General features: G+C 45.0%; 1 protein-coding gene across 1 annotated transcript in view; it reads left to right on the top strand.

The window, feature by feature from the left end:
- large1 (LARGE xylosyl- and glucuronyltransferase 1) overlaps positions 1-22,983 on the top strand; it is a 76,275-nt gene extending 53,292 nt beyond the window's left edge. Inside the window, exons 8-15 of the mRNA XM_061029963.1 lie at positions 1,214-1,326; positions 3,428-3,553; positions 4,599-4,754; positions 7,145-7,308; positions 10,466-10,744; positions 10,868-11,014; positions 18,488-18,683; positions 19,112-22,983. Of these exons, the coding sequence (XP_060885946.1) occupies positions 1,214-1,326; positions 3,428-3,553; positions 4,599-4,754; positions 7,145-7,308; positions 10,466-10,744; positions 10,868-11,014; positions 18,488-18,683; positions 19,112-19,309 (1,379 nt within the window). The 3' untranslated portion in view covers positions 19,310-22,983. The remainder of the gene's footprint in view (positions 1-1,213; positions 1,327-3,427; positions 3,554-4,598; positions 4,755-7,144; positions 7,309-10,465; positions 10,745-10,867; positions 11,015-18,487; positions 18,684-19,111) is intronic.
- The last annotated feature ends 2,866 nt before the right edge of the window (positions 22,984-25,849 follow it).

Below are 25,849 nucleotides of genomic sequence, written 5' to 3'. Positions count from 1 at the left end.
TAAAAGTCTGTTAGTCTTTAATTGAAACATTTTATTTATAGCTTTGATTGAGCGCTCTCTCTCTCTCTCTCTCTCTCTCTCTCTCTCTCCGTCTCTGATTACACTCTGGAGTTATTTCCACCATCAGAGGGAACCTTAACGTGCCGTGTGTAGCGGGAGACATCTGAAGGCTGTCCAAGTATTTTTATTTCTGCGTCTTTTATTCTCCGCAGCCTCTTCAAAGATTCAGAAAAAAAAAACCTAAAGAGGCAGTTTAGTGCACCGTCGAATGCTTTGATGCGTTTTTCAGGCTTGTTAGAAGTTTTACGGAGAAACACTTTCTGAGAGGTGTGCGGGGTAATTTCAGCGAGCAGCTGATAGAAGAATTGATTGGAGTCATTTTACACCTTGTTATTTTTTCCCCCCTGAGTGTGTGTGTGTGTGTGTCTGTGTGTGTGTGTGTGTTTTACCTGCATCCAATCCTGCGGCTCTTTTTTCTCCTGCACACTTTTTCTCCCTCTGTTGTTTGGAGGGAGAGGATAAATCACCCCCGACCCTCTGCTGCAGTAAAACTCACCTGAGCTCGTCCGTCTGTCCGTCTGTCGATTTTCACCGTGACTGAATCTTTGTGTTGTTTTCTTCGCGCACAACAACAGTTTGACAGAAAGCCTCGGTTCAGCTGCGGCTTTGAGGCGGTGTCCGTGGCAACAGATGGAGCACAGCGGGGCGTGAAAGACGCTTTGTTTGTTCCAATCTGAAAAAAAACAAAAAAAAAACACAAAAAAACAACATTCGGCTTGTTTCTCCCTCTGAAGACGATTTTATTTGTTCAGCAGCAGCAGCAGCAGGAGGAGGAGGAGGAGGAGGATGTCTTTTATTAGCCGAAGGAACGAGGAGAAGTTTTTAATTTGTTGGTAAAGAAAGGTCCATGTTTCTATAAGGAGACTGTAGCGTGTTTTCTTCGTCCTGCAGCTCTGTCTTTAAAGTGTTCAGCTTATCAGAGGAAACACACGGCCGAGGTGCAGAGTCTCATGAAGGGACTTTATCACCTTAAACAGGCCGCTGGATACCAATCTCTCTGTTTCTAAAGCTACTGTGTGTGTGTGTGTGTGTGTGTGTGTGTGTGTGTGTGTGTGTGTGTGTGTGTGTGTGTGTGTGTGTGTGTGTGTGTGTGTGTGTGTGTGTGTGTGTGTGTGTGTGTGTGGGTGTGGGTGTGGGTGTGTCTGCTTTCCAGGAGTGATTCTTCTTCTCCTGGATCGTCTCAGGAAGCTGAGATGGGAGCAGATGTGGAGGCTGACTGCAGAGAGGGAACTAATGAGTATGCTGTCCACGTCGCTGGCAGACCAGGTAACACACACACACACATCCTCGAGCATCCCTACATTTAAAGCCGGTCTGATACTTCTGCGTCTAATCTTGGCCGTAGGTTCAGGTAGCCCTGTCCCTAAGCAGAGGCTGACGTGCACCCCCTCAAAAAAGTTATCAACACAGACGCCAAGCCGTGTGATTGGTCCACTGGGTAGCATCTTATTTCCTGCACTTAAAACATATCCGGTATCGCCGCCAATTGCAAAAATCTTTGCCATAATTGTAGTATATTTAAATGCTGTTCACCTTTTATCATCTCCAACTCCAACATAATACCCTCGCTTTCTGTCGCCATGGTTTCCCGAACACAAACAAACAAGCAGAGAATGTGGGCGGAACCAGAAAATGGCGACATAACTGGCCGAGAAGTCGAAAAGAGAATGTAAATGAGCTGTGTCTGACCACGCCCCCTCTCTGGAAGATGCTTGGGTGTACTCGGGCTTTCTCGCTCCATGTCCTATTGTTTACAGTGAGAAGGCAGACTCAGAGGGCAGAACAAACACCTAGATGTGGGAGTGTCACCCACCTGGGGGAGGGGTTACTGCCCTTTGTGATGTCATGAAGGGAACATCTAAAAAACGGCCTGTTTGAGCACACATTTTCTGAAAAGTGGAGCAGGGAAAAGACGGAGAGGATGGACTTTTCTCGTCATTGGGGGGTTTGTAGACAGACTAGAGACACATATTAGAGTTAGAGAAACATGGAGAAGTGGATTATAAATAATATATGACCTTTAGGAAAGTAAAAAAGGCACTTTTCATCAGCTGTTTGGTTTGTCAACCCTAACGCGAACACATAACGGTTAAAATAAAGCGATCCACACTGATCTGTTAATCTTTCTTACAGTATATGTTTTCTTTTATTATTTTATCCTCCTCCTCGAGTGTATCTGCCTCCTGAAGGTCATGAACATGTTTTTCCTTGAAAGCGTGCTGGGTGTTGTTTTTATCTACCACAGGGAGGGCAGGCGGGGGTGAAGGGTCTCTCCGTTATCTCCCAGCTCAGAGCACATTCATGAGATTTTAATTAAACCTTCATTAAGTGGAGTCCTGTTAGGTGTGCACTTGCTGCTGCTGCTGCCGCCGTCTGAGCGCCTCACACGAACTGTCGGCCATCTTTAAGGTAGCATTAATAACATTCACACAGAGGTTTAATGTCTCCTGTGAGGAAGACCATCATCCCGTTCTCTCAACCGAAGGAATGTTGTTCGTGTGGTTGGTTATACGACGGATTTCTAAAACATGAATACGGTCTAGGTACAATCTGTTATGATAAAGAGACCCAGCAGAAGTTGTGCTCGGTGTCAGCTCCTTTAGCCGTCGCTTCCAGAGACGCAAAAAACTTCTGTCTGTCTTTCCCACATGGATCTGCAGCGTTTAGCGCTCGGTGATGTCACTGTCATGGTCACATTCTGCTCATAACTCTCAGCTGTGTATTGACGGTCCTGTTGGAGACATTTAGAACCGTGGCTCCAGAGATGGTCACTGATAGAGTCCAGAGGTCAGACAGTAGAGGAGAGACAGCGAGCAGCCACAGGAGGACCGCTAACGTTAGCCGCCATCGCTAGCATCAGATATGGATCATATTTTAAATGATTTTAAGAGATTTAGAGTTCTTCTCATACACCCTGCTGTTTCTCTGTCCTCATTCTCTCACTGAGGACACGTTCAGAAAAGAATCTAATCAATTAAATATAAATAAAAGTTGTGAAATCTCAAGGTATTTTTAATCATTGAAGACTGGATGGAGACCGGAGACGAGAGATTTTGTCTAACCAAGGAGGCTGGGGCTTGACAGAGGGTTATTTCCTGGTGAGGGCAGGGCTTGACAGAGGGTTACTTCCTGGTGAGGGCGGGGCTTGACAACTTTTTTTCTTGCTTGTTGACTTTGTCTTTAGATTCACAGCCAGGTGAAAAGATTTATTCCAGGTGTGTTTGATCCTCTGATTAAACAGGAGTCACATCAGACTGAGGTTCAGGTCTGCAGGTGATGAAACATAAGGCAAAGCATACGGCTCACTGTGTGTGTGTGTGTGTGTGTGTGTGTGTGTGTGTGTGTGTGTGTGTGTGTGTGTCTGCAGGACATCTTCAACGCCGTGATCAAACAGAACCCGTTCCTGGTCCACCAGCTGCCGTGTTTCTGGAACGTCCAGCTGTCGGACCACACGCGCTCCGAGAAGTGCTACAAAGACGTGTCGGACTTGAAGGTGAGACCTGCTGCACCCGCTGCGGCTCACAATCTGACACTTCACACTCGCTGCAGGCCGCACCCGCATTAATCACCTGTCCCAAAACAAGCACACACAGGTGCACACACACACACACAGGTGCACACACACACACACACACACACACACACACACACACACACACACACACACAGGTGCACACACACACACACACACACACACACACACACACACACACACACACACACACACACACACACACACACACACACACACACAGGTGCACACACACACACAGGTGCACACACACACACACAGGTGCACACACACACACACAGGTGCACACACACGCACACACACACACAGGTGTGCACACACACACACACACACACACAGGTGCACACACACACACACAGGTGCACACACACACACACACAGGCACACACACACACACACCCACACACACAGGTGCACGCGCACACACACACACACACACACACACACACAGGCACACAGGCACACGCAGGGACACACATTCAGTTTGAAACAGCATCCAGCGAGGTTTTGTTAACCTTGAAAGATCAGCGTTCCTCCTCCAGATTTCTGCAGATGCTCGAAGCTGTCCGATCCCGTTAGCTCCTCGTAAAGGGACAGCGTGAACACATACAACATGTGCGGACGTGTGTGCACGTTTATCGATATTTGATGATATTTTTCAGGCAACATTTGATTTAATTTTAGACTTTATCTAACCAGGAAGTGGGGGTGATATTCTCCAGTGTCAGGCAGCCATCTGTATGTACAGATTTTAATTTATATACATGCCTGCAGGTGTTTTTAACGGCTTCGTCTCTGTCATTGATAATTATTATAATTATTTTAATTATTATAATTATTTTAATTAGGATGCCTTTCTAATAATTTCCGTTAAAGATTTAAACAGCTCAGTGCTTCGGGTGAATGATGCAGGGGAGGTGACTTTGAATCAGTTTTCTGACCTGCTCAGCATCAACAACATCTTAAATATCTGAGCGTGATCGTAACAGTGTGAACTGTTTGTCAGGTGATTCACTGGAACTCTCCCAAGAAGCTGCGGGTGAAGAACAAACACGTGGAGTTCTTCCGGAATCTCTATCTGACGTTTCTGGAGTACGACGGGAACCTGCTGAGACGAGAGCTGTTTGGGTGTCCGAGCGAGGCCGACCACAACAGTGAGAACGTGAGTGACCCTGTGAATCTGGAGATTAAGTTAAAGACGATGGTGATATGATCGTGTTCAGCGGGCTTCCTTACACCTTCCTGTGGGCGGGGCACTGAGGGAATTCTACTTTCAGAATCATGCTAGTTTTTGAAAATGACCAACCCTGCCTTTAACTTCTTTAGATAAATAATTTTGTCCCTGAGGATTAAACCTGCACATGACAGAGCGCCTGAGCTTTTGGGGGTTTGTTCACCTCTGCAGTCTGTCCAGCTACCAGACACATTTCCAGACTTGGTCCTCACCGAGACTTGAAGCGGCGTCCCTCCTGTTCCGAGCCCTAGTCCCTCCAGACTGAGCTGCCTCTGCCCCGATGTATGCTTTGTTCTTGTTGCATTAAAAAAAAGACTCAGTCGGTAACTCAGGCAGCTGGAAGCTAAACTAATAAAATATGAATAAAAATATGTTTTCAATCTTTTCAGCTTCTAAAACTCAAAAAAAGACAAAAAGTCGCTGCTTCAGGACGTTTTCTTGTCCCAACAGTGCGTCTGGAATCTTTCACTAAAAACGTCTTTAATTGCTTTTCCTGTGGCTGACATGATGCTTGCACATGTTTTCATCATTATTTGTGGGACAATTTCACTCTAATGATCTTTTTAACGATATTTTCTGGTCCTGTTTTTGTCCCCCGTGACCCTCAGATTAACTTCAGATTATATTCATAAAACTTTATAAGCACTTTGCTGTCATCCAAACTTTTCAACTTAAAGGTCCAATCAGTGAGATGTGTAGAGAGTGAAATGATAAAGTGACCTTACTATATGATCAGACATTAAGGAAACATGCTCTGTTGAAGTGCTGGCTTCTCTGACAACAATGCAGCAGCCAGTATGTCCTCCTTCTAACTTTAGATTCTGCTCCTGAATGCTCTGGATTTGTTTGGACCAGAGAAGGTAGGCGGTTTTAAGGCACCCCCACACGGCCGTTTTGGACGCCCCTCGGTTTGCCAGATATGAGAGCAGTTATCAGGTCAAACCAACAGGTGTTGCAGCGATGGAAGCGGGCAAGAGAAGTGGTTCAGATAGAAGTGATTGTACCCGACCTAAAAAGCCTCTGCATGTTTCTAATAAGCTCCACGAGCAGAAACGTGCTCAAACTAGGATCAATATTGGAGATGCTTTTGAAAAATGGAGAGAGGTTAGAACACAGAAAGGTTTACAGACCGATGCAGAGCTGGATAAACACTGAAGCTTCAGTGTTCACCACATGGCAACCTGTGAGAGCATGGACTCTAGATGGCTTTGAAAACAGTTGGGAATTTTGAGGTTATGTAAGTACTCAACAAAAATATATATAACATAGGTTTAGTCCATTTCTTATTAATTAAGATATGAGTGTAAAATTCGACATGTTTCATCTTTAAAGCAGCGGGAAAAAGTCCTTTTTATGGCAGCGAGGAAACAACAAAGTCATGTTTTTACTGCTGTTATCTCGTGATGTCTGTGTTGGGATCTGCAGACGGCCTGTTTCTCTCTGATGGTAAATCTAAAAACAGGTGTTGCCATCTTCATTTCTTGTTTTGTCTGATTTTCTGCACAAACAAGCGAGAGAGAAGATGGTCCTCCTGCCTCCTCTGATGGCAGACGGCCGCTCTGTAAACACAGAATAAAGCGTTTCTCTGGCGTTTTCTCGGGGTTAAAGAAAGCTGTCTGAGTCGTTTAAGTCCTGCAGTGGAAGCTTCACTTTGTAACCAGCTGAAGGTCAGCTTGGTCAGGACTTTTTTTTAACGGCTCCTTCCTTCCTCTGTGGCGCTGTAGAAGAATTTAAGTGTCAGCTCTGTGGTCAGTTAATCTCATTATAATTTTCCATCAATGTGTGCCAGAGCACTTTTTTTTCTGCCAACACTCAATCCTAATGTGTCCTTAACTCAGGAAATAGTTTGCTCACTCAATTTTTCAGAGTTTGAGCAGCGATTTAAATCCCATTAAAGTGATGATTAGACTAATGAAGCCACGGAGGGACCGGATCCTGCAGCACGCTGCACACCGGACTCCTTCAGGGCCGCCGCGCCTCTGCAGCCTGCTCGCTCTCTGCAGAACGGCTAATCAGACCGTTGGAAGCCACACACACACACACACACACACACACGTACGTAGAGAAATACACACTTCAACATGCTCACAAAGAGGCCGTCAGCTCGGTCTCTGTGCTGCCTCCTAATACACAAACAAGTTCCTGTGTTCAGATTTCACAAACCGCCGTCGCTCTGTTAGCACATCACTGTACAGACACGAGACAGGAAGTCCACATTGTCAGACCTGAACCCTGAGTGGCCCCTTACATGTGTTGTCATATCTGATTCATCCCGCTTTAAGTCCGTCTGTCTCTGCCCCTCTCCTCTCGCCCTGCAGCTCCAGAAAACTCTGTCCGAGCTGGATGAAGACGATCCGTGTTACGAGTTCCGTCGTGAGCGATTCACCGTCCACAGAACGCACCTCTACTTCCTGCACTACGAGTACGAACCGTCCTCCGACAACACCGACGTCACGCTGGTCGCGCAGCTCTCCATGGACAGGTAACCTTCCACACCTGCAGAAACAGAAGAGATTCCTTCGGGTGCATGGCGAGTTTGTGGAGAAAGGTAGAGGAGAAGTTATTCTGAATGTGACGGGTTCAAAGAGTTCAAACTGATTTCTACCGACCTAGAAGCTGGTGTGTCCATGATCGACCTGCTGCTCGTTTTGCGCACGCTCAGTTCTACAAAATATCTTCGTCTACATGGGAACGACAAAACGCACTGTTACAGTTGTCATGAGCACGCCAGGTCAACGACGACGTCCTTGACATGCGTACGTTTTCTCGCAATCCCATCAACCTGAAGTTCGACCGGGTCCCGTCCACAACGGGGTTTGTGTTGCATGAAGCAGCAGTGACCTCCGTCGTCCAATCAGGCGTCTCTGCTCGTCAACATAGTGGGAGAGTAACTGTGTGTGTATGTGTGAGCGCGTGAAAAGTCCAGTTAGCGACGTTAGCACCAGCGCTAGTTTGGTTACGTCGGCCATCGCACTAATCTCATGACAACTAAAGTGACGGCGTCGCACGGAGGAGAAACCGGCGCACAGCGTGACGTTACAAGAACAAAACTCTGTTTTCCCCGTCTACACAGAAACACCTTAAACTGAGTTTCTGAACATCTTCACCCTGGAAGGAGTTTTACTAAAGGAGAGTTTACAGAGACCTGTGGACGAGGCCTCAAACTAGCAGGTTACACGTTGAGTGTCAGCAATGATTGAAGTGAAGAAAGAGGATCAGTCTGTAACACAAGGGAACGTTTCTGCTTTAGCAGGAAAACAAAAACAAGCTGATTGTTCCCTTATGAAGGACTTCTCTTCGAGTCATTTATTTGTTGTTCTTTAAACCGTCACTGTTTGTTTTCTTTCTTCTGTGTCGTTGCTCTTGGGGATCATTAGACTCTGTCATTATTTAATATAATGAGCAAAATGAAAGAGGCCCACAGAGGTGGAATAAGACTGGACTGTCACTGAGACTGAGGCTGTTAATAATGGAGACGCTGTGTCTTTAACTACAGTTTAAACTAAGAACCCGTCTTCCACAGGATTCAGCGTGGACGTTAGAGGCATGTGGAGGATGCTGCTACCTTTAGAGAAATGGCTCCAGTATGTTTGAATAATTTAATTTGGCACATCCTTTAGTTCAAACGTCCTCACAGCGTGATTATTTATGTCTCCTAATAGATCGTGTTTGAGTCTGCTGAGCACGTTTGAATTCTCGGGGTAATAAACCTTTTGTTTAAGTGACCCAGCGGTATGTTTAGTCACCCTCAGGACAAACAACGCTTTGTTTTAATATTGTCAGTATGTCGTGTCTTCTGCTCAGCACTATATTATTATGTATTGTGCGTAATAAACGCTGCTGCCTCTAGGGGCTGCAGGCTGGCTTCAGACTGTGTCTTGTTTTAATGAGGCCCATGGTGGCTCTGCGGGGGGGAACACGGGCATATTGCAGATGAAAAACAATGTCAGACATCCGCAAAAACAACACAACTGCACCTTCACATGGAATACGCAATGAGCTGTAGAGCTACTGAGGGAGAGATGTATTATGGAACAGGAGAGAGAAAGGACAAAATGACAGAAAATATTTGAGCAAACAAGAAATATGAAGTTTGAAAACTTCGAGTATCGCTGCTGTGAAGCATCCTGCTCAGTCAGGCGGACTCTTTATATAACAAATATCAGAGCATTGTATCAGACTTGCATAATATTTCAAGATAGAGTGAGTCATTTAATCTAAGAGCAACATTCTGCTCTGTCTGTTTCCAGATCTGACTTTTATAAGAGGTTTGATGTTATCTTGCAGCTTCACATTAACAAAGTGTTCATCAGAAGTTTGTTTTTATTAAAATGTTTGTGGTCAGCTGTTTGTTTAGGCGCTATTTCTTTGTTCGTCTTTTGAAGGCATGATTCACTAAAGGATTGTGTCACTTTCACAACTAAACCTGTGCAAAATGTGTCAAAAACACACAAAGGGTTAAATGCACCCAGGATTGCGCTGCAGAGCAAACAGCGACTCGGTGCGCCAGGTCTCGTTGTGTTTATTTAAATGAGCAAATACGCAGTCTTTGGGAGGAAACTGCCCCTTCTTTTTATGCAAATAATCTTCATTGCAAGAAAATGTTTAATTCATAAAAAGCAGCGCTAACAGCAGCACGCAGTTAGAGGGAAAAAAGGAGCGTCTGCTGAGAGTTGGCAGTAACTGCGCCGCAGTATTTGAAAGAGATGTGACGCTCAAAGAGATGTGCCTTCAAAATAAAAGCTCTGAAAATATGACTCTGACACCTATTAATATAACCGGGGGTTAAATCAGTCGGGGGCTTTCAACAGGCAAGGCAGGCAACTGCAGCGGCTGAAAACATGCACATTTTGTAATGACGGTAGGAAACCTCCCTAAGGGGTTCCCATCTGACAGAACTCACCGTTGTTGCCCTGATGAACGGTTGGAGGGATGATTTTTTTGCCTCAGGCCCCAACAGACTCTAGAATCGCCACTTGCTGTCAGCAGCTCCACGCTTCATCCATGAGTTTGGAGATGCTCTGGAGTCGTTACTATGACGATGGTACATAGTTGTGTCACCTTGAACAGATCTTGTTGCCAACGAGTTTAATGTTGTACAACAAAATGCAAACATCTCTTATGCTTGTGTTAACCACGGACCCTATGTCAAGCACCTAACCACCAACCCATTCAAAACCACATGGCGCTAAAATGCTAACTTACTTCCTGGTTTTAGAACTCATTTTTGTGGCGCCCTATTGCCTCTTGGGCTCAAGTATTTTGCACCCATGGATGCAAACACCAAGTTCTGGAAAAAAGAAATGTTTTGAAACAAGAAGACCGTACAAGGTCAGGGTACAACATACTCACTTGAGCCTCAATTCTGATGTGTGTTATTGTTTGCACAACTTATTATGTGATTCTCACAGATTAGAAAGCGGTTTGCACGAGGAGGCAATTTTGTAAACAGTTGATATCTTGTGCAAACGGGTTATAACCTTACATTCATATTTAGGTATCGAGCTTGAACACATTAGTTTCCTGTTTGCACAAATTAGAAGTGTGTTTCTTGTGCTCACATCATTAAGTGGTTTTCATTGAATAAGTGTGGAACAGTTAAACACGTTTGTGATATTACCCCCCCCCCCCCTTTGCAGGCTCCAGATGTTGGAGGCCATCTGTAAACACTGGGAGGGGCCCATCAGTCTGGCCCTGTACCTCTCCGACGCCGAGGCTCAGCAGTTTCTGCGTTACGCTCAGGGCTCCGAGGTGCTGATGAGCCGCGGGAACGTGGGTTATCACATCGTCTACAAAGAGGGTCAGTTCTACCCCGTCAACCTGCTGAGAAATGTGGCCATGCGGCAGGTCAACACGCCCTACATGTTCCTGTCAGACATCGACTTCCTGCCCATGTACGGCCTCTATGAGTACCTCAGGTGAGACCACGGAGACCAGTCAGATTTTTTTAGATTTCATGGAGAGTATTGATAGCTTTTGATAACATTTTGAGATGGTACTCGGTATAAAATAACCGCTGTGTGTGGTTTGTGTCTTTGTAGGAAGTCAGTGGTGCAGCTGGACATGTCCAATAATAAAAAAGCTCTGGTTGTTCCAGCCTTTGAGACGCTGAGATATCGTCTCTCTTACCCAAAGTCTAAAGCCGAGCTGCTCTCTCAGCTGGATATGGGGACGCTCTTCACCTTCAGGTAAACCACTCCTCTGAATCTGTAGACAGCAATGTTCACTACAGGAGCTCTGTTTCTATAGACAGCAATGTTCACTACAGGAGCTCTATTTCTATAGACAGCAATGTTCACTACAGGAGCTCTGTTTCTATAGACAGCAATGTTCACTACAGGAGCTCTGTTTCTATAGACAGCAATGTTCACTACAGCAGCTCTGTTTCTATAGACAGCAATGTTCACTACAGCAGCTCTGTGTTTCTATAGACAGCAATGTTCACTACAGCAGCTCTGTTTCTATAGACAGCAATGTTCACTACAGCAGCTCTGTGTTTCTATAGACAGCAATGTTCACTACAGCAACTCTGTTTCTATAGACAGCAATGTTCACTACAGCAACTCTGTGTTTCTATAGACAGCAATGTTCACTACAGCAACTCTTTGTTTCTACAGACAGCAATGTTCACTACAGCAGCTCTGTCTTTCTATAGACAGCAATGTTCACTACAGGAGCTCTCTGTTTCTATAGACAGCAATGTTCACTACAGCAGCTCTGTGTTTCTATAGACAGCAATGTTCACTACAGCAGCTCTGTGTTTCTATAGACAGCAATGTTCACTACAGGAGCTCTGTTTCTATAGACAGCAATGTTCACTACAGCAGCTCTCTGTTTCTATAGACAGCAATGTTCACTACAGCAGCTCTGTTTCTATAGACAGCAATGTTCACTACAGCAGCTCTGTGTTTCTATAGACAGCAATGTTCACTACAGGAGCTCTGTTTCTATAGACAGCAATGTTCACTACAGCAGCTCTCTGTTTATATAGGCGGCAATGTTCACTACAGGAGCTCTGTTTCTATAGACAGCAATGTTCACTACAGCAGCTCTGTTTCTATAGACAGCAATGTTCACTACAGCAGCTCTCTGTTTCTAAAGACAGCAATGTTAACTACAGCAGCTCTGTTTCGATAGACAGCAATGTTCACTACAGCAGCTCTGTTTCTATAGACAGCAATGTTCACTACAGCAGCTCTCTGTTTATATAGGCGGCAATGTTCACTACAGGAGCTCTGTTTCTATAGACAGCAATGTTCACTACAGCAGCTCTGTTTCTATAGACAGCAATGTTCACTACAGCAGCTCTCTGTTTCTAAAGACAGCAATGTTAACTACAGCAGCTCTGTTTCGATAGACAGCAATGTTCATTACAGCAGCTCTGTTTCTATAGACAGCAATGTTCACTACAGCAGCTCTGTTTCGATAGACAGCAATGTTCACTACAGCAGCTCTCTGTTTCTACAGACAGCAATGTTCACTACAGCAGCTCTCTGTTTCTACAGACAGCAATGTTCACTACAGCAGCTCTGTGTTTATACAGACAGCAATGTTCACTACAGCAGCTCTCTGTTTCTATAGACAGCAATGTTCACTACAGCAGCTCTGTGTTTCTATAGACAGCAATGTTCACTACAGCAGCTCTGTGTTTCTATAGACAGCAATGTTCACTACAGGAGCTCTGTTTCTATAGACAGCAGTGTTCACTACAGCAGCTCTGTGTTTCTATAGACAGCAATGTTCACTACAGCAGCTCTGTTTCTATAGACAGCAATGTTCACTACAGCAGCTCTGTGTTTCTATAGACAGCAATGTTCACTACAGGAGCTCTGTTTCTATAGACAGCAATGTTCACTACAGCAGCTCTCTGTTTATATAGGCGGCAATGTTCACTACAGGAGCTCTGTTTCTATAGACAGCAATGTTCACTACAGCAGCTCTGTTTCTATAGACAGCAATGTTCACTACAGCAGCTCTCTGTTTCTAAAGACAGCAATGTTAACTACAGCAGCTCTGTTTCGATAGACAGCAATGTTCACTACAGCAGCTCTGTTTCTATAGACAGCAATGTTCACTACAGCAGCTCTGTTTCGATAGACAGCAATGTTCACTACAGCAGCTCTCTGTTTCTAAAGACAGCAATGTTCACTACAGCAGCTCTCTATTTCTACAGACAGCAATGTTCACTGCAGCAGCTCTGTGTTTATACAGACAGCAATGTTCACTACAGCAGCTCTCTGTTTCTATAGACAGCAATGTTCACTACAGCAGCTCTCTGTTTCTAAAGACAGCAATGTTCACTACAGCAGGTCTCTGTTTCTATAGACAGCAATGTTCACTACAGCAGCTCTCTGTTTCTAAAGACAGCAATGTTCACTACAGCAGCTCTCTGTTTCTATAGACAGCAATGTTCACTACAGCAGCTCTGTTTCTACAGATAGCAATGTTCACTACAGCAGCTCTGTTTCTATAGACGGCAATGTTCACCACAGCAGCTCTCTGTTTCTATAGACGGCAATGTTCACCACAGCAGCTCTCTGTTTCTATAGACAGCAATGTTCACTGCAGCAGCTCTCTGTTTCTATAGACAGCAATGTTCACTACAGCAACTCTGTGTTTCTACAGACAGCAATGTTCACTACAGCAGCTCTGTGTTTCTATAGACAGCAATGTTCACTACAGCAGCTCTCTATTTCTATAGACAGCAATGTTCACTACAGCAGCTCTGTTTCTATAGACAGCAATGTTCACTACAGCAGCTCTGTGTTTCTATAGACAGCAATGTTCACTACAGGAGCTCTGTTTCTATAGACCGCAATGTTCACTACAGCAGCTCTCTGTTTATATAGGCGGCAATGTTCACTACAGGAGCTCTGTTTCTATAGACAGCAATGTTCACTACAGCAGCTCTGTTTCTATAGACAGCAATGTTCACTACAGCAGCTCTCTGTTTCTAAAGACAGCAATGTTAACTACAGCAGCTCTGTTTCGATAGACAGCAATGTTCACTACAGCAGCTCTGTTTCTATAGACAGCAATGTTCACTACAGCAGCTCTGTTTCGATAGACAGCAATGTTCACTACAGCAGCTCTCTGTTTCTAAAGACAGCAATGTTCACTACAGCAGCTCTCTGTTTCTACAGACAGCAATGTTCACTACAGCAGCTCTGTGTTTCTATAGACAGCAATGTTCACTACAGCAGCTCTCTGTTTCTAAAGACAGCAATGTTCACTACAGCAGGTCTCTGTTTCTATAGACAGCAATGTTCACTACAGCAGCTCTCTGTTTCTATAGACAGCAATGTTCACTACAGCAGCTCTGTGTTTCTATAGACAGCAATGTTCACTACAGCAGCTCTGTGTTTCTATAGACAGCAATGTTCACTACAGGAGCTCTGTTTCTATAGACAGCAATGTTCACTACAGCAGCTCTCTGTTTCTATAGACAGCAATGTTCACTACAGCAGCTCTGTTTCTATAGACAGCAATGTTCACTACAGCAGCTCTGTGTTTCTATAGACAGCAATGTTCACTACAGGAGCTCTGTTTCTATAGACAGCAATGTTCACTACAGCAGCTCTCTGTTTATATAGGCGGCAATGTTCACTACAGGAGCTCTGTTTCTATAGACAGCAATGTTCACTACAGCAGCTCTGTTTCTATAGACAGCAATGTTCACTACAGCAGCTCTCTGTTTCTAAAGACAGCAATGTTAACTACAGCAGCTCTGTTTCGATAGACAGCAATGTTCACTACAGCAGCTCTGTTTCTATAGACAGCAATGTTCACTACAGCAGCTCTGTTTCGATAGACAGCAATGTTCACTACAGCAGCTCTCTGTTTCTAAAGACAGCAATGTTCACTACAGCAGCTCTCTATTTCTACAGACAGCAATGTTCACTACAGCAGCTCTGTGTTTATACAGACAGCAATGTTCACTACAGCAGCTCTCTGTTTCTATAGACAGCAATGTTCACTACAGCAGCTCTCTGTTTCTAAAGACAGCAATGTTCACTACAGCAGGTCTCTGTTTCTATAGACAGCAATGTTCACTACAGCAGCTCTCTGTTTCTATAGACAGCAATGTTCACTACAGCAGCTCTCTGTTTCTATAGACAGCAATGTTCACTACAGCAGCTCTCTGTTTCTAAAGACAGCAATGTTCACTACAGCAGGTCTCTGTTTCTATAGACAGCAATGTTCACTACAGCAGCTCTCTGTTTCTATAGACAGCAATGTTCACTACAGCAGCTCTGTGTTTCTATAGACAGCAATGTTCACTACAGCAGCTCTGTTTCTAAAGACAGCAATGTTCACTACAGCAGCTCTCTGTTTCTATAGACAGCAATGTTCACTACAGCAGCTCTGTTTCTACAGATAGCAATGTTCACTACAGCAGCTCTGTTTCTATAGACGGCAATGTTCACCACAGCAGCTCTCTGTTTCTATAGACAGCAATGTTCACTGCAGCAGCTCTCTGTTTCTATAGACAGAAATGTTCACTACAGCAACTCTGTTTTTATAGACAGAAATGTTCACTACAGCAACTCTGTTTTTATAGACAGCAATGTTCACTACAGCAGCTCGCTGTTTCTATAGACTGCAATGTTCACTACAGCAGCTCTCTGTTTCTATAGACCGCAATGTTCACTACAGCAGCTCTCTGTTTCTATAGACAGCAATGTTCACTGCAGCAGCTCTCTGTTTCTATAGACAGAAATGTTCACTACAGCAACTCTGTTTTTATAGACAGAAATGTTCACTACAGCAACTCTGTTTTCATAGACAGCAATGTTCACTACAGCAGCTCTCTGTTTCTATAGACAGCAATGTTCACTACAGCAGCTCTGTTTCTACAGATAGCAATGTTCACTACAGCAGCTCTGTTTCTATAGACGGCAATGTTCACCACAGCAGCTCTCTGTTTCTATAGACAGCAATGTTCACTGCAGCAGCTCTCTGTTTCTATAGACAGAAATGTTCACTACAGCAACTCTGTTTTTATAGACAGAAATGTTCACTACAGCAACTCTGTTTTTATAGACAGCAATGTTCACTACAGCAGCTCGCTGTTTCTATAGACTGCAATGTTCACTACAGCAGCTCTCTGTTTCTATAGACCGCAATGTTCACTACAGCAGCTCTCTGTTTCTATAGACAGCAATGTTCACTGCAGCAGCTCTCTGTTTCTATAGACAGAAATGTTCACTACAGCAACTCTGTTTTTATAGACAGAAATGTTCACTACAGCAACTCTGTTTTCATAGACAGCAATGTTCACTACAGCAGCTCGCTGTTTCTATAGACAGCAATGTTCACTACAGCAGCTCTCTGTTTCTAAAGACAGTAATGTTCACTACAGCAGCTCTGTTTCTACAGACTGCAATGTTCACTACAGCAGCTCTCTGTTTCTATAGACCGCAATGTTCACTACAGCAGCTCTCTGTTTCTAAAGACAGCAATGTTCACTACAGCAGCTCTCTGTTTCTATAGACGGCAATGTTCACTACAGCAGCTCTGTGTTTCTACAGACAGCAATGTTCACTACAGCAGCTCTCTGTTTCTATAGACGGCAATGTTCACTACAGCAGCTCTCTGTTTCTATAGACAGCAATGTTCACTACAGTAGCTCTCTGTTTCTATAGACGGCAATGTTCACTACAGCAGCTCCCTTTTTGTATAGACAGCAATGTTCACTACAGCAGCTCTCTGTTTCTACAGACAGCAATGTTCACTACAGCAGCTCTCTGTTTCTATAGACGGCAATGTTCACTACAGGAGCTCTGTTTCTATAGACAGCAATGTTCACTACAGCAGCTATCTGTTTCTACAGACAGCAATGTTCACTACAGCAGCTATCTGTTTCTACAGACAGCAATGTTCACTACAGCAGCTCTGTTTCTATAGACAGCAATGTTCGCTACAGGAGCTCTCTGTTTCTATAGACAGTAATGTTAACTACAGCAGCTCTGTGTTTTTACAGACAGAAATGTTCACTACAGCAGCTCTCTGTTTCTATAGACAGCAATGTTCACTACAGCAGCTCTGTGTTTCTACAGACAGCAATGTTCACTACAGCAGCTCTGTGTTTCTATAGACAGCAATGTTCACTACAGCAGCTCTGTGTTTCTATAGACAGCAATGTTCACTACAGCAACTCTGTGTTTCTACAGACAGCAGTGTTCACTTCAGCAGCTCTGTGTTTCTACAGACAGCAATGTTCACTACAGCAGCTCTGTGTTTCTACAGACAGCAATGTTCACTTCAGCAGCACCTCTATGTACTCTGTCTTTTGTGCGAGTCAGTCGTATCGATTCATTCATTAACTTGGATCTTTACCCGATCCTCCGGAGCTCAGAGAGGGAGAATCACTCCAGCTTGTGCTGAGCAGGCGACTCATAAACATTACAAAACCAAGGAAAGATAATAAGCAATTAAAATAATAGATATTCATATTGATGTACAAATAAAGAGTTTGAATGCTGCAGACAACTGAATCATGAAAAACTCAGATAGTGTGATGGTCGTGTTGGAGGAAGTGTAAGATTTAAGTATGTGATGGTGTTGCTTGAATATCTTTTCGGTGACAATGTTTTAAACAGATTTTAAAGCTGCAGTGGTATGTCTGCGACTCTTCTCTTTAGTTTGTCCAGCTTTCTTTCATGTTTGCAGTGATGCCCTGGAGTTCCCAACAGATAAATATTGAATTTAATTGAATTTAATTAAAACAGGGCAAACATTATTTACATCTCCCAAACTGTGCTGTCCAATGAAACCCTCCAAGCCCACTCAAAACAAAACTCCTGTTTGAAAAGAAAAAAGAGAGAGAACAGGTCCACCCTCAGACGCGAACTCCACCGCCCAGGTGTCGCGTCATTCTGTGGGAAACATTTTTGTGCTTGATTTGATTACATATTTACAGACAATCTAATAATCCAGCTGCTGAGTTTATATGAAATTTAAACTGTAATTCATACAATGAATGCTCTCTCTCTCTCTGTCTCTCTCTCTCTCTCTCTCTCTCTCTCTCTCTCTCGCTCTCTCTCTCGCTGCCTTGTAATCAGAAGCAAGTGAAATACTGAATGTTTTTTAGTGACTTGATAATAAATAAGTGATACGGATAAAAAATGGAAAATCAACAGAATCAAAAAGGTGGACACACCATCCCTCTCAGCCTCCACAGACAGAGGAGGAGGTGTTATGTGTTATGTTCTGTACGGCTCGAGTAAAGGTTTTTATTTTCTGCTCTCTGTCTGTGTGTGTGTGTGTAGTGTGTAAAGTTTGTGTGTTTGTGAGTGTGTGTGGTCACGCTGTCTTCAGTCACACTCGTTCTCTTCGCCCTCCTACAATTTGCAGTCAGTAAAAACCTCTTTTATCTCGACGGTTGGTGGAGAAAAGTGTTATGATGGCACCGCCACAAAAAAGAGACAACACAACTTTTTTTCCCATCAGGACTGATTTGGACTCGGGGAGAGGTAAACAACATTTTATAAAGAAGGTCCAGACTTTAAAGAGACCTTCTGTGATACAGACGGAGGTTTAAAATCAGAGTGTCACCAAATATTCAGCAGACTATACATCACACTTTCTCTCCACGTCGGCGCCGACTTCACTCTCCAGCAGCACCTTAATAAAATATTTTCTTTTCCCTCTCTCTGCAGGTACCACGTGTGGACTAAAGGCCACGCACCCACTAACTTCGCCAAATGGCGGACAGCCACCACGCCGTACAGGGTGCAGTGGGAGGCTGACTTTGAGCCTTACGTGATGGTGAGGAGGGACAGCCCCGAGTATGACCGCCGCTTTGTCGGCTTCGGGTGGAACAAAGTGGCTCACATCATGGAGCTCGACGCACAGGTGAGGCTAAGGTCAGAGGTCATATACTAGATAGATACTTGACGGCTCCCTCATGTCGCCTGGAGCATCAGCTGTGCAAGATGCAGTATGCGCATGAGCAGAAGGGGGCAGTGTAGAGGCAGAGAGGATGTGACTGAGTGGCGACCTCCGGAGTTAAAAATTTAAGCCGATGCTGAAGTGTGGGTGAATGTTTTGATTTGATGAAGGATAAGAGTTAGTCACAATAAGGCGGGTAGCTGACCTGATTGACAGGTGGGCGCGGTCTGAACAGGGCTTATATGTAAAGGGACAAGTATAAAGCAAGTCAACTGTTGAAACATTTACAAGCCTGACTTTAGATCGACCTTACAAATCCATGAAACTCAGACTCCTCTCTCTCTCTCTCTCTCTCTCTCTCTGTCTCTCTCTCTCTCTCTCTCTCTCTGCAGGAGTATGAGTTTGTGGTCCTCCCTAACGCCTACATGATCCACATGCCTCACGCCCCGAGCTTCGACATCACCAAGTTCCGCTCCAACAAACAGTACCGGGTCTGCCTGAAGACCCTGAAGGAGGAGTTTCAGCAGAACATGTCGCGGCGCTACGGCTTCGCCGCGCTCAAATACATGACTGCCGAGAACAACAGCTAGCTACCACTGCAGACCCCCACACACCCCCCCCCCCCCCCGCCATGAACTACTGACACGCTCTCTGGGCGGGGGCGGATGGTGGAGGAAACAGGGACAGCCTGGGTGAGGCTGACCTGAGGATTTTAGACTGCCTCTGACTTTTACAGAACGTTCGACCCTCAGCGTGGGACTGCGAGGGTCTTTATGTCCATTCTTTGTCCTCGGCTGTGGATGGAGAGATGATCCAGGAGGAGATCACTCACTAAAGCTCTGAAAGACGACAACAATTACAGCTAGACCCAAACCAGAACCTGGTTTATGTTGGCCCAAAGATCCGGCCCTTAAGTGTGACAGACAGCAGGCAAAGAAAAACAGACATTCAACGCCTCGCCATATTTGTAAGAGCAGTGACAGAGCTGTGGGCTGGGTGTAACGTTAAGGATGAGTGTGTGTGTGTGTGCAGATAAATGAAATGCGTGACTGCGTAAGTATGTGTGTGTGTACTGGTGTGTCTGTATGTATGTGTGTGTGTGTGTGAGTGTGTTCCTCCAGGACAGCGTTTAGCTAAAAGCCTAAGCAAAGCTGAAGATGTGAAACATTTCATTCTGAGCTGCGCCGGCGGTTTGATTGACAGCTCACCCCGACTCGAATGCAAATCGTCAGCAGGCGGCGAGATAAGACAAAGCGGTAAACACGTCCACACAGATTTACAGAATCTCATTGTGACGACTGACACACACACACACACACACACACACACACACACTGAGATAGTGTGGCGAGCAGCCAGCCAGCGAGCGTCTGCTGCTGCTCCGTTTGTTTGATCGCTGATACACATCGGAATAAGTCGTCAGCAGCGACAACGTTAAGTGCAGGGATGGGTGGAGGTCATCAATGCTACAGAATGTTTCCTGTTTGAACCTGACAGCAGATGGTGAGTGTGTGTGCGTGCGTTTGTTTTTTGATCGGGGTGAGGTGTGCACAAACACCTGAAGTCCTGCCGCCGTGTGAGCCTGCAGGAGGCGACACAGCGCTTACTGAACTCACTGTTTACTCGTCCCTCCAACAATCAGTATTATTTATCAGTGTGTTTACAGTCCTGATGGGCGGAGCCTGGAGGAGTTGGTGGGGTCTCCTGTCCCCCTCGGATCCTCTTGACGGTGTGATGAGGAGGGATAGTTAAAACTGTGAAACTCTGAAAATCAAACTGACAGACAGAGTCAGACACTCCCCCCTCTCTCTCTCTCTCTCTCTCTCTCTCTCTCTCTCTCTCTCTCTCTCTCTCTCTCTCTCTCTCTCTCTCTCTCCTTTACTTTGACAACAGTTTGGTGGTGTCCAGTGAAACTGCAGCTTTTTGTGTTCTTGATGGACATTGGTTTGGAGCAAGCAACAACCTCCGGTGTTGATAAATTCAGCCGATGTGGATTCATCCCCTTCATGATGTGCACATAACAGCCACATGTTCTGTTACTTCTTTCCTTTTCTGCAGCCTTTTCATATTTATTATAACGTGCATGAAGCTGTATTCCTCACATTCAGAACGTACATGAGATTTCTCTGCAAAACAGAAATCTTTTTCTAGCTGGAGTAGCCGTAGTTTCAGTTGTTTTTTTTTGTCACACACCAAGGAGACCGTCGGCCGTCGGTCCAACTAGGCGAGCGGTCGTCGCCCCAATTTGTTGAGGTGTGTCCGTCTCCGTTGCTACCCGTGGACCTTTTTTCTGTCGATTCGACATGTTGAATCGGCGTCGGTCGGTGAGAAGGATCTCTCTGATTGGCTGTTTGGAGGTTTAATTTCTCTCCAGCTCTCGACTCAGGTTCAGGAAAGCCCCTTGAGCACGCCGCTGTAGTATTCATGCTTTCACCCATTAGTGTGGTTTCTCCTTATTGGTCGCCTCCGCCTCTTCTTTTCTTTTTCCACTAAAAGACCAAGGGCTGACAACGCCAGCGCCATTTTCAACTTTTTATCAGACATTTTTCTCCATTAGTAGACTACCTATAATACGAGTGGTGACCGACAGCGGTGTGAAAATGGTCTTCTGGTATCATAACAGCGGACTACCGCCCCCTGCTGGCATGGAGAGTTATTTCCTCTCACGCATGAGCAGAACGTACGTGGTGGTTGGCCGTCGGCTGTAGTCTTTGCGGTGTGTTTAAGTGCAAGTTCTTTGCTGTCTGCTTGGTCAGGGCCTGTAGACTAGTCTGGTTTGAACCAGTCCTGAAACTTTCTGGTACTTCATATAAACACCAGAAGAGGATTTAGTAAAAGACACAAACCATCTTAAACTCGGTCGCACTGATGAAGTTGTGTAGGGACCGTCTGAAGATGTATCACCTGTATCGCCTCTCTCTCCACCATCGTGGATCATTCAGTGGTTAAACTGATCAGGGAGCAGATTACCAACGCACCTCATTTGTTCACAATGTTAAAACGATCTGAGCCTCTTCATTACTTTAAACTCTAGCCCAAACACTGAGTCCTGACGGAGGAACACTAAAAGAGAGACAGATGGTGTGAAACCCCCCCCCCCACACTTTGTCTCAGTATTCGTTTAAAAAATGTGCTTCTAACAGTCGTGTTTAAGCCCAGCTCAGTCACACTTTCCCTGCTTCTTTGATGCTCTAGTAAGAAAAACCAGTCCATCATAGATTTGACCGTTGGGGTCAAAGTTTGAGGCTACAATCGATTGAGAGTTGCAGATTTTCCAAACCTGAAAATACAGTACCGTTACAGGATCAGGAACTTTTCACACCTCTAGATCGTTTGCTCTGGTCTGAATCATGGACTAATTTGTTCCATTGTTGCTTAATTACCTCAAATTTGGTCTGTGTTCAAACGGGGACATTTATAACACCAGGGAAAATGCTCTCTGATTGGTCAGAATTTCAAAGACTAGCTTCCTCCTGGTTGGCTGTGGCTGCTCCAAAGACTCTTTCCGGTTTCTAAATGGACAGACGACTACACGGAGTGATGCAGGCTCTGCTCACCACATGTTAATCCTCCTGAACCTGGGAGGATAAACATAAAGAGGGAGTCATGTGACCTCTGAGTTTACCTGAGCATTTGCCCTGGTTTCATGGAAGACATGCTCATACACCCCAACTGTTTCTGAAGATCCGTCAGGTATGCTTCCCGAAAAACAGTGGACAGAGACCCACCTTTTCAAGAGGCCTTTGCGCGGTTGTTATGTCCACGCCAGGGTTTGATTGACAGCTTTCACACCAGCACAGGCGAACCGCACATACTTAGCAAACGCATTCAAGTTTGTGTTAACCGTACCAAACAGGTTACATCTGAAAACAACCTTAGATCGGTTAAAAAGTTCCTCCAAATCCAAAACATCCACAGTTCTGAGATCATACTGTTGTGAAACTAGAGGCCTCTCTCTCTCTCTCTCTCTCTCTCTCTCTCTCTCTCTCTCTCTCTCTCTCTCTCTCTCTCTACAGAAAAGCTGCAGAAAGGCTCAGAGCAGTCATCCAGGTCTAAGTGTTTGTGTGTGTGAATAAATGAATACGCTGTGTGTCTTGATTATACGTGTGTGCTCAGTATGCGGAAGTGTGTGTGTGTGTGTGTGTGTGGAGTCTGACTGTGATGTGAGTGTGTGTGTGTGTATTTTGCAGGAAGGAGCTGCGGTGTGTAAGTAGGACAGTCTGACTGATGCTGCTACCTGAATAAAAGCAAAGAGTCAAACACGTCTCAGACTCCGTTTCATCTTTTCTCTCTCCATGAATTCCACGTTTACCTTTTGAACCCGCCTAGCGAGGGAGTCATGTGACCCATAACTGAGTTCACCTGAGCGTTTGTTTACCTGCAGGAATTCTCCAGAGTCCCTCCTGTCTAAGCTGAAGAACCCCTCTGTCGTTGTGACATCGTCAGCGTCAAACAGAGAAAGGATCAGCCCATAAAAAGCAGAATAATGTCTCTGTGTCTTTGGAGGAGCTTTGTCAAGTCACTTCGACATCATCAGTAACCCTGGTGATGTCATGGCGGGGTCATCAGGGCTATGTGGCTTTGGCGACCTCAAACAAGCAGCAATCTCCGGTGCTGGAAAGTGAAGCCATTGCGAAAGAGCAAAAGACTGCAGTTCCTGGAGTGTCCACTTGAGGCTGCAATAATAAACAACCCCCCTGGGCGGCTGTGGCTCAGTGGTTGGATCGTTTGTCTCGCAACCGGAATTACAAGGGTTCAATCCCGAGCTCCTGCAGCCACATGTCTGATGTTTTCTTGGTAAAGAAACTCCACCCCAAGTGGCTCCCTCTGCTTCGTCAGCGGTGTATGAATGTGTGGCGTTAGTTAATACTGATGGACTCTTAACTCAGCGGCCTCAGCCATCAGTGTGTGAATGTGTAGGTGTGAAAGCGCTTTGAGTTGTCAGAAGACTAGAAAAGAACTAAACAAGCTCAAGTCCTGAAGTACCAAAGCCTGCAGTTCCTCCAGTGTCCACTAGAGGCGGTCTCCTGCAGTGAGTCATTCCCCTGATGATATCATATAAGGCAGTTCATGGGTCTCTGATCGTCTTTATGTGCATAGATTATGATTTCTTCTCGTATTTTAAAATGATTTCAGAAATGTTTATTAAAATCTGTTATCCATGGTATTTGTGTACTAAACTTCTCTTTATGAAATCTTGTTACTGAGTATTTATTTATACATCAACAGACGAAGAAATCCTTCAAAGTGTTCTCCTTGTGACCCTCCTCACAGAGTTTCTGATATAGTTAAATTGTCCGTGTAGTTTTTATTGACCTTCCTCTGAAGCCACGTTACTGCCGTCTCCTCCTCGGCCCGGTTGTTCTTCTGTTTCGCTCTAAATGAAATGTTCTCCGAGCGCACACTTTATCAGCTCCCTGGAGTCCGACTGTCCCCGGCCGAGCCATCCCTTTAACTCCCCTTTAATGAAGGTCCCACAGCTCCATCCCTCTTATCGGATAGGCTATTAAAAGTTTTACTGGAGCCGCTCATTAATTCAATTTAAAATTTAATGCATGAATTTCGGCAGACTTTTTTTATAATGCATTCAGAGGATTGGAGGCTGTTAGCCTTACAGAGATGAACAGAGGCCTTTGGGACCAAGAGGGGAGCGTTTTAAAGTCTGTTTCTGCACCTAGAGATTGAGTTCACGCTCTTTATCGTCACATATCAAGTAAAGCAAAGGTTTGCAATGGCATACTTACTTCACAAGACCTCCCCAGCAGTGCTCACAGATCATGCATTCGGACATTCGGACGTGCAAATGTTAAAATAGAGGTTCACTTGTGTTCCTTTTAGCTTGTTGGTTCTGAAATAGCTTTAATTTCTCATCATTTTGTCCCACAAGGCTTTAAAGAGACGGCGTTCTCTGTGAGAGTAACATGACAAGACTCACATCAGCATCACAGGCGTGTGTCAAAACACAGGGCTCGAGCTGGTTAGCCTAGCTTAGCATAAGGCAGGTGGGAACAGCTTAGATGAGTTGTTTTCACACCTTGCACTCCTGAATACTTTCACAAAAAAAATGCACAACAGTCTGCCTCTGAAATCTTCCTGAGTCGCTCTTTCAACCACGTCCTCCACAGGTGAGATTTCCACGTCAGAGGGATGGGGTGGGAAGTTCTCAGGAGGCAAGACATGGCGAAAAAAGACGCTGGAGAAATTTAAGAAGGCGGATGACTACTGAGTTTGATACTTCAATGACAGTTTTTCTGCCTGTAATTTGATGCATTCAAGTGTAAACAAAGAGTTTAAAAGAACTCCTCTGTAGGCATTTGGTCCTATCTTAATATATCAAGAGGTTGGGAATCAAATCATCTTTAGAGAAATAGAATTTAACATCTGTTTTTCAAATATAATTTAGGTTTCCTCCAGAGAGAGGAAAGAACCACAAAATGAGAACAGAGAACTGGACAAACAGAAGCAGATCTGTAAACAGCAGCCGATGGTTCTGCCCGCTGGTGGTCACCTCTGCCCTCCCCCTCCCTCACTTGACGAATGTTTACTGATGGCTGTGACAGAGGTGTGCAGGGTGACGGCAGGCGTGGAGCTTCGTCCCAGAGGGCCGAGCGCAGTCTCCTCACGTAGAGCCGTAATGGAGACTGTCTGGAGCGGGTCGATTGAGACAATCAATCACCGTCTGCAGGCCTCCCCTCACAGACGGCTCCGCTCGCAGCAACACCGACACAGTTTATTACCGAAGCCAAACTGTTCCTCCTGCATCCCATCCTCTGAGAGAACAGGAACACCAGCATCTGTAATAACTGAGACTCGTGTGATTTCAATCCCAGATCAGTTTTTACATGTTAGAACAAAGAAACCAGCTTCCTCACACTCAGTCATCCATCAGAACACACCGTACCTGTGTGCGAGGTTTGAGATATTGCTTTGACATTTTTAAAATTGCTGTGACATTTTACAAAAAGCTGTTAGTGTACACAGTATGCTGGTCTTTGTCACTGATGTGTTTTTTAGAGCTGGTTCACAGTTTTTCAGTTCCTTCTACTCGTGGAGCACAGGAGGGAGCCGTGTGGACGTGAAAAATGTTTGGGCGGCTGTCACAGCGAGGAGGAAACATCTTTTGTCTCAAG

This window comes from Labrus mixtus, chromosome 22, assembly GCF_963584025.1.
Source record: "Labrus mixtus chromosome 22, fLabMix1.1, whole genome shotgun sequence".
Classification (NCBI taxonomy): Eukaryota; Metazoa; Chordata; class Actinopteri; order Labriformes; family Labridae; genus Labrus; species Labrus mixtus.
The sequence above is the reverse complement of the archived record's forward strand: the minus strand, read 5'-3'. Positions and strand labels throughout refer to the sequence as shown.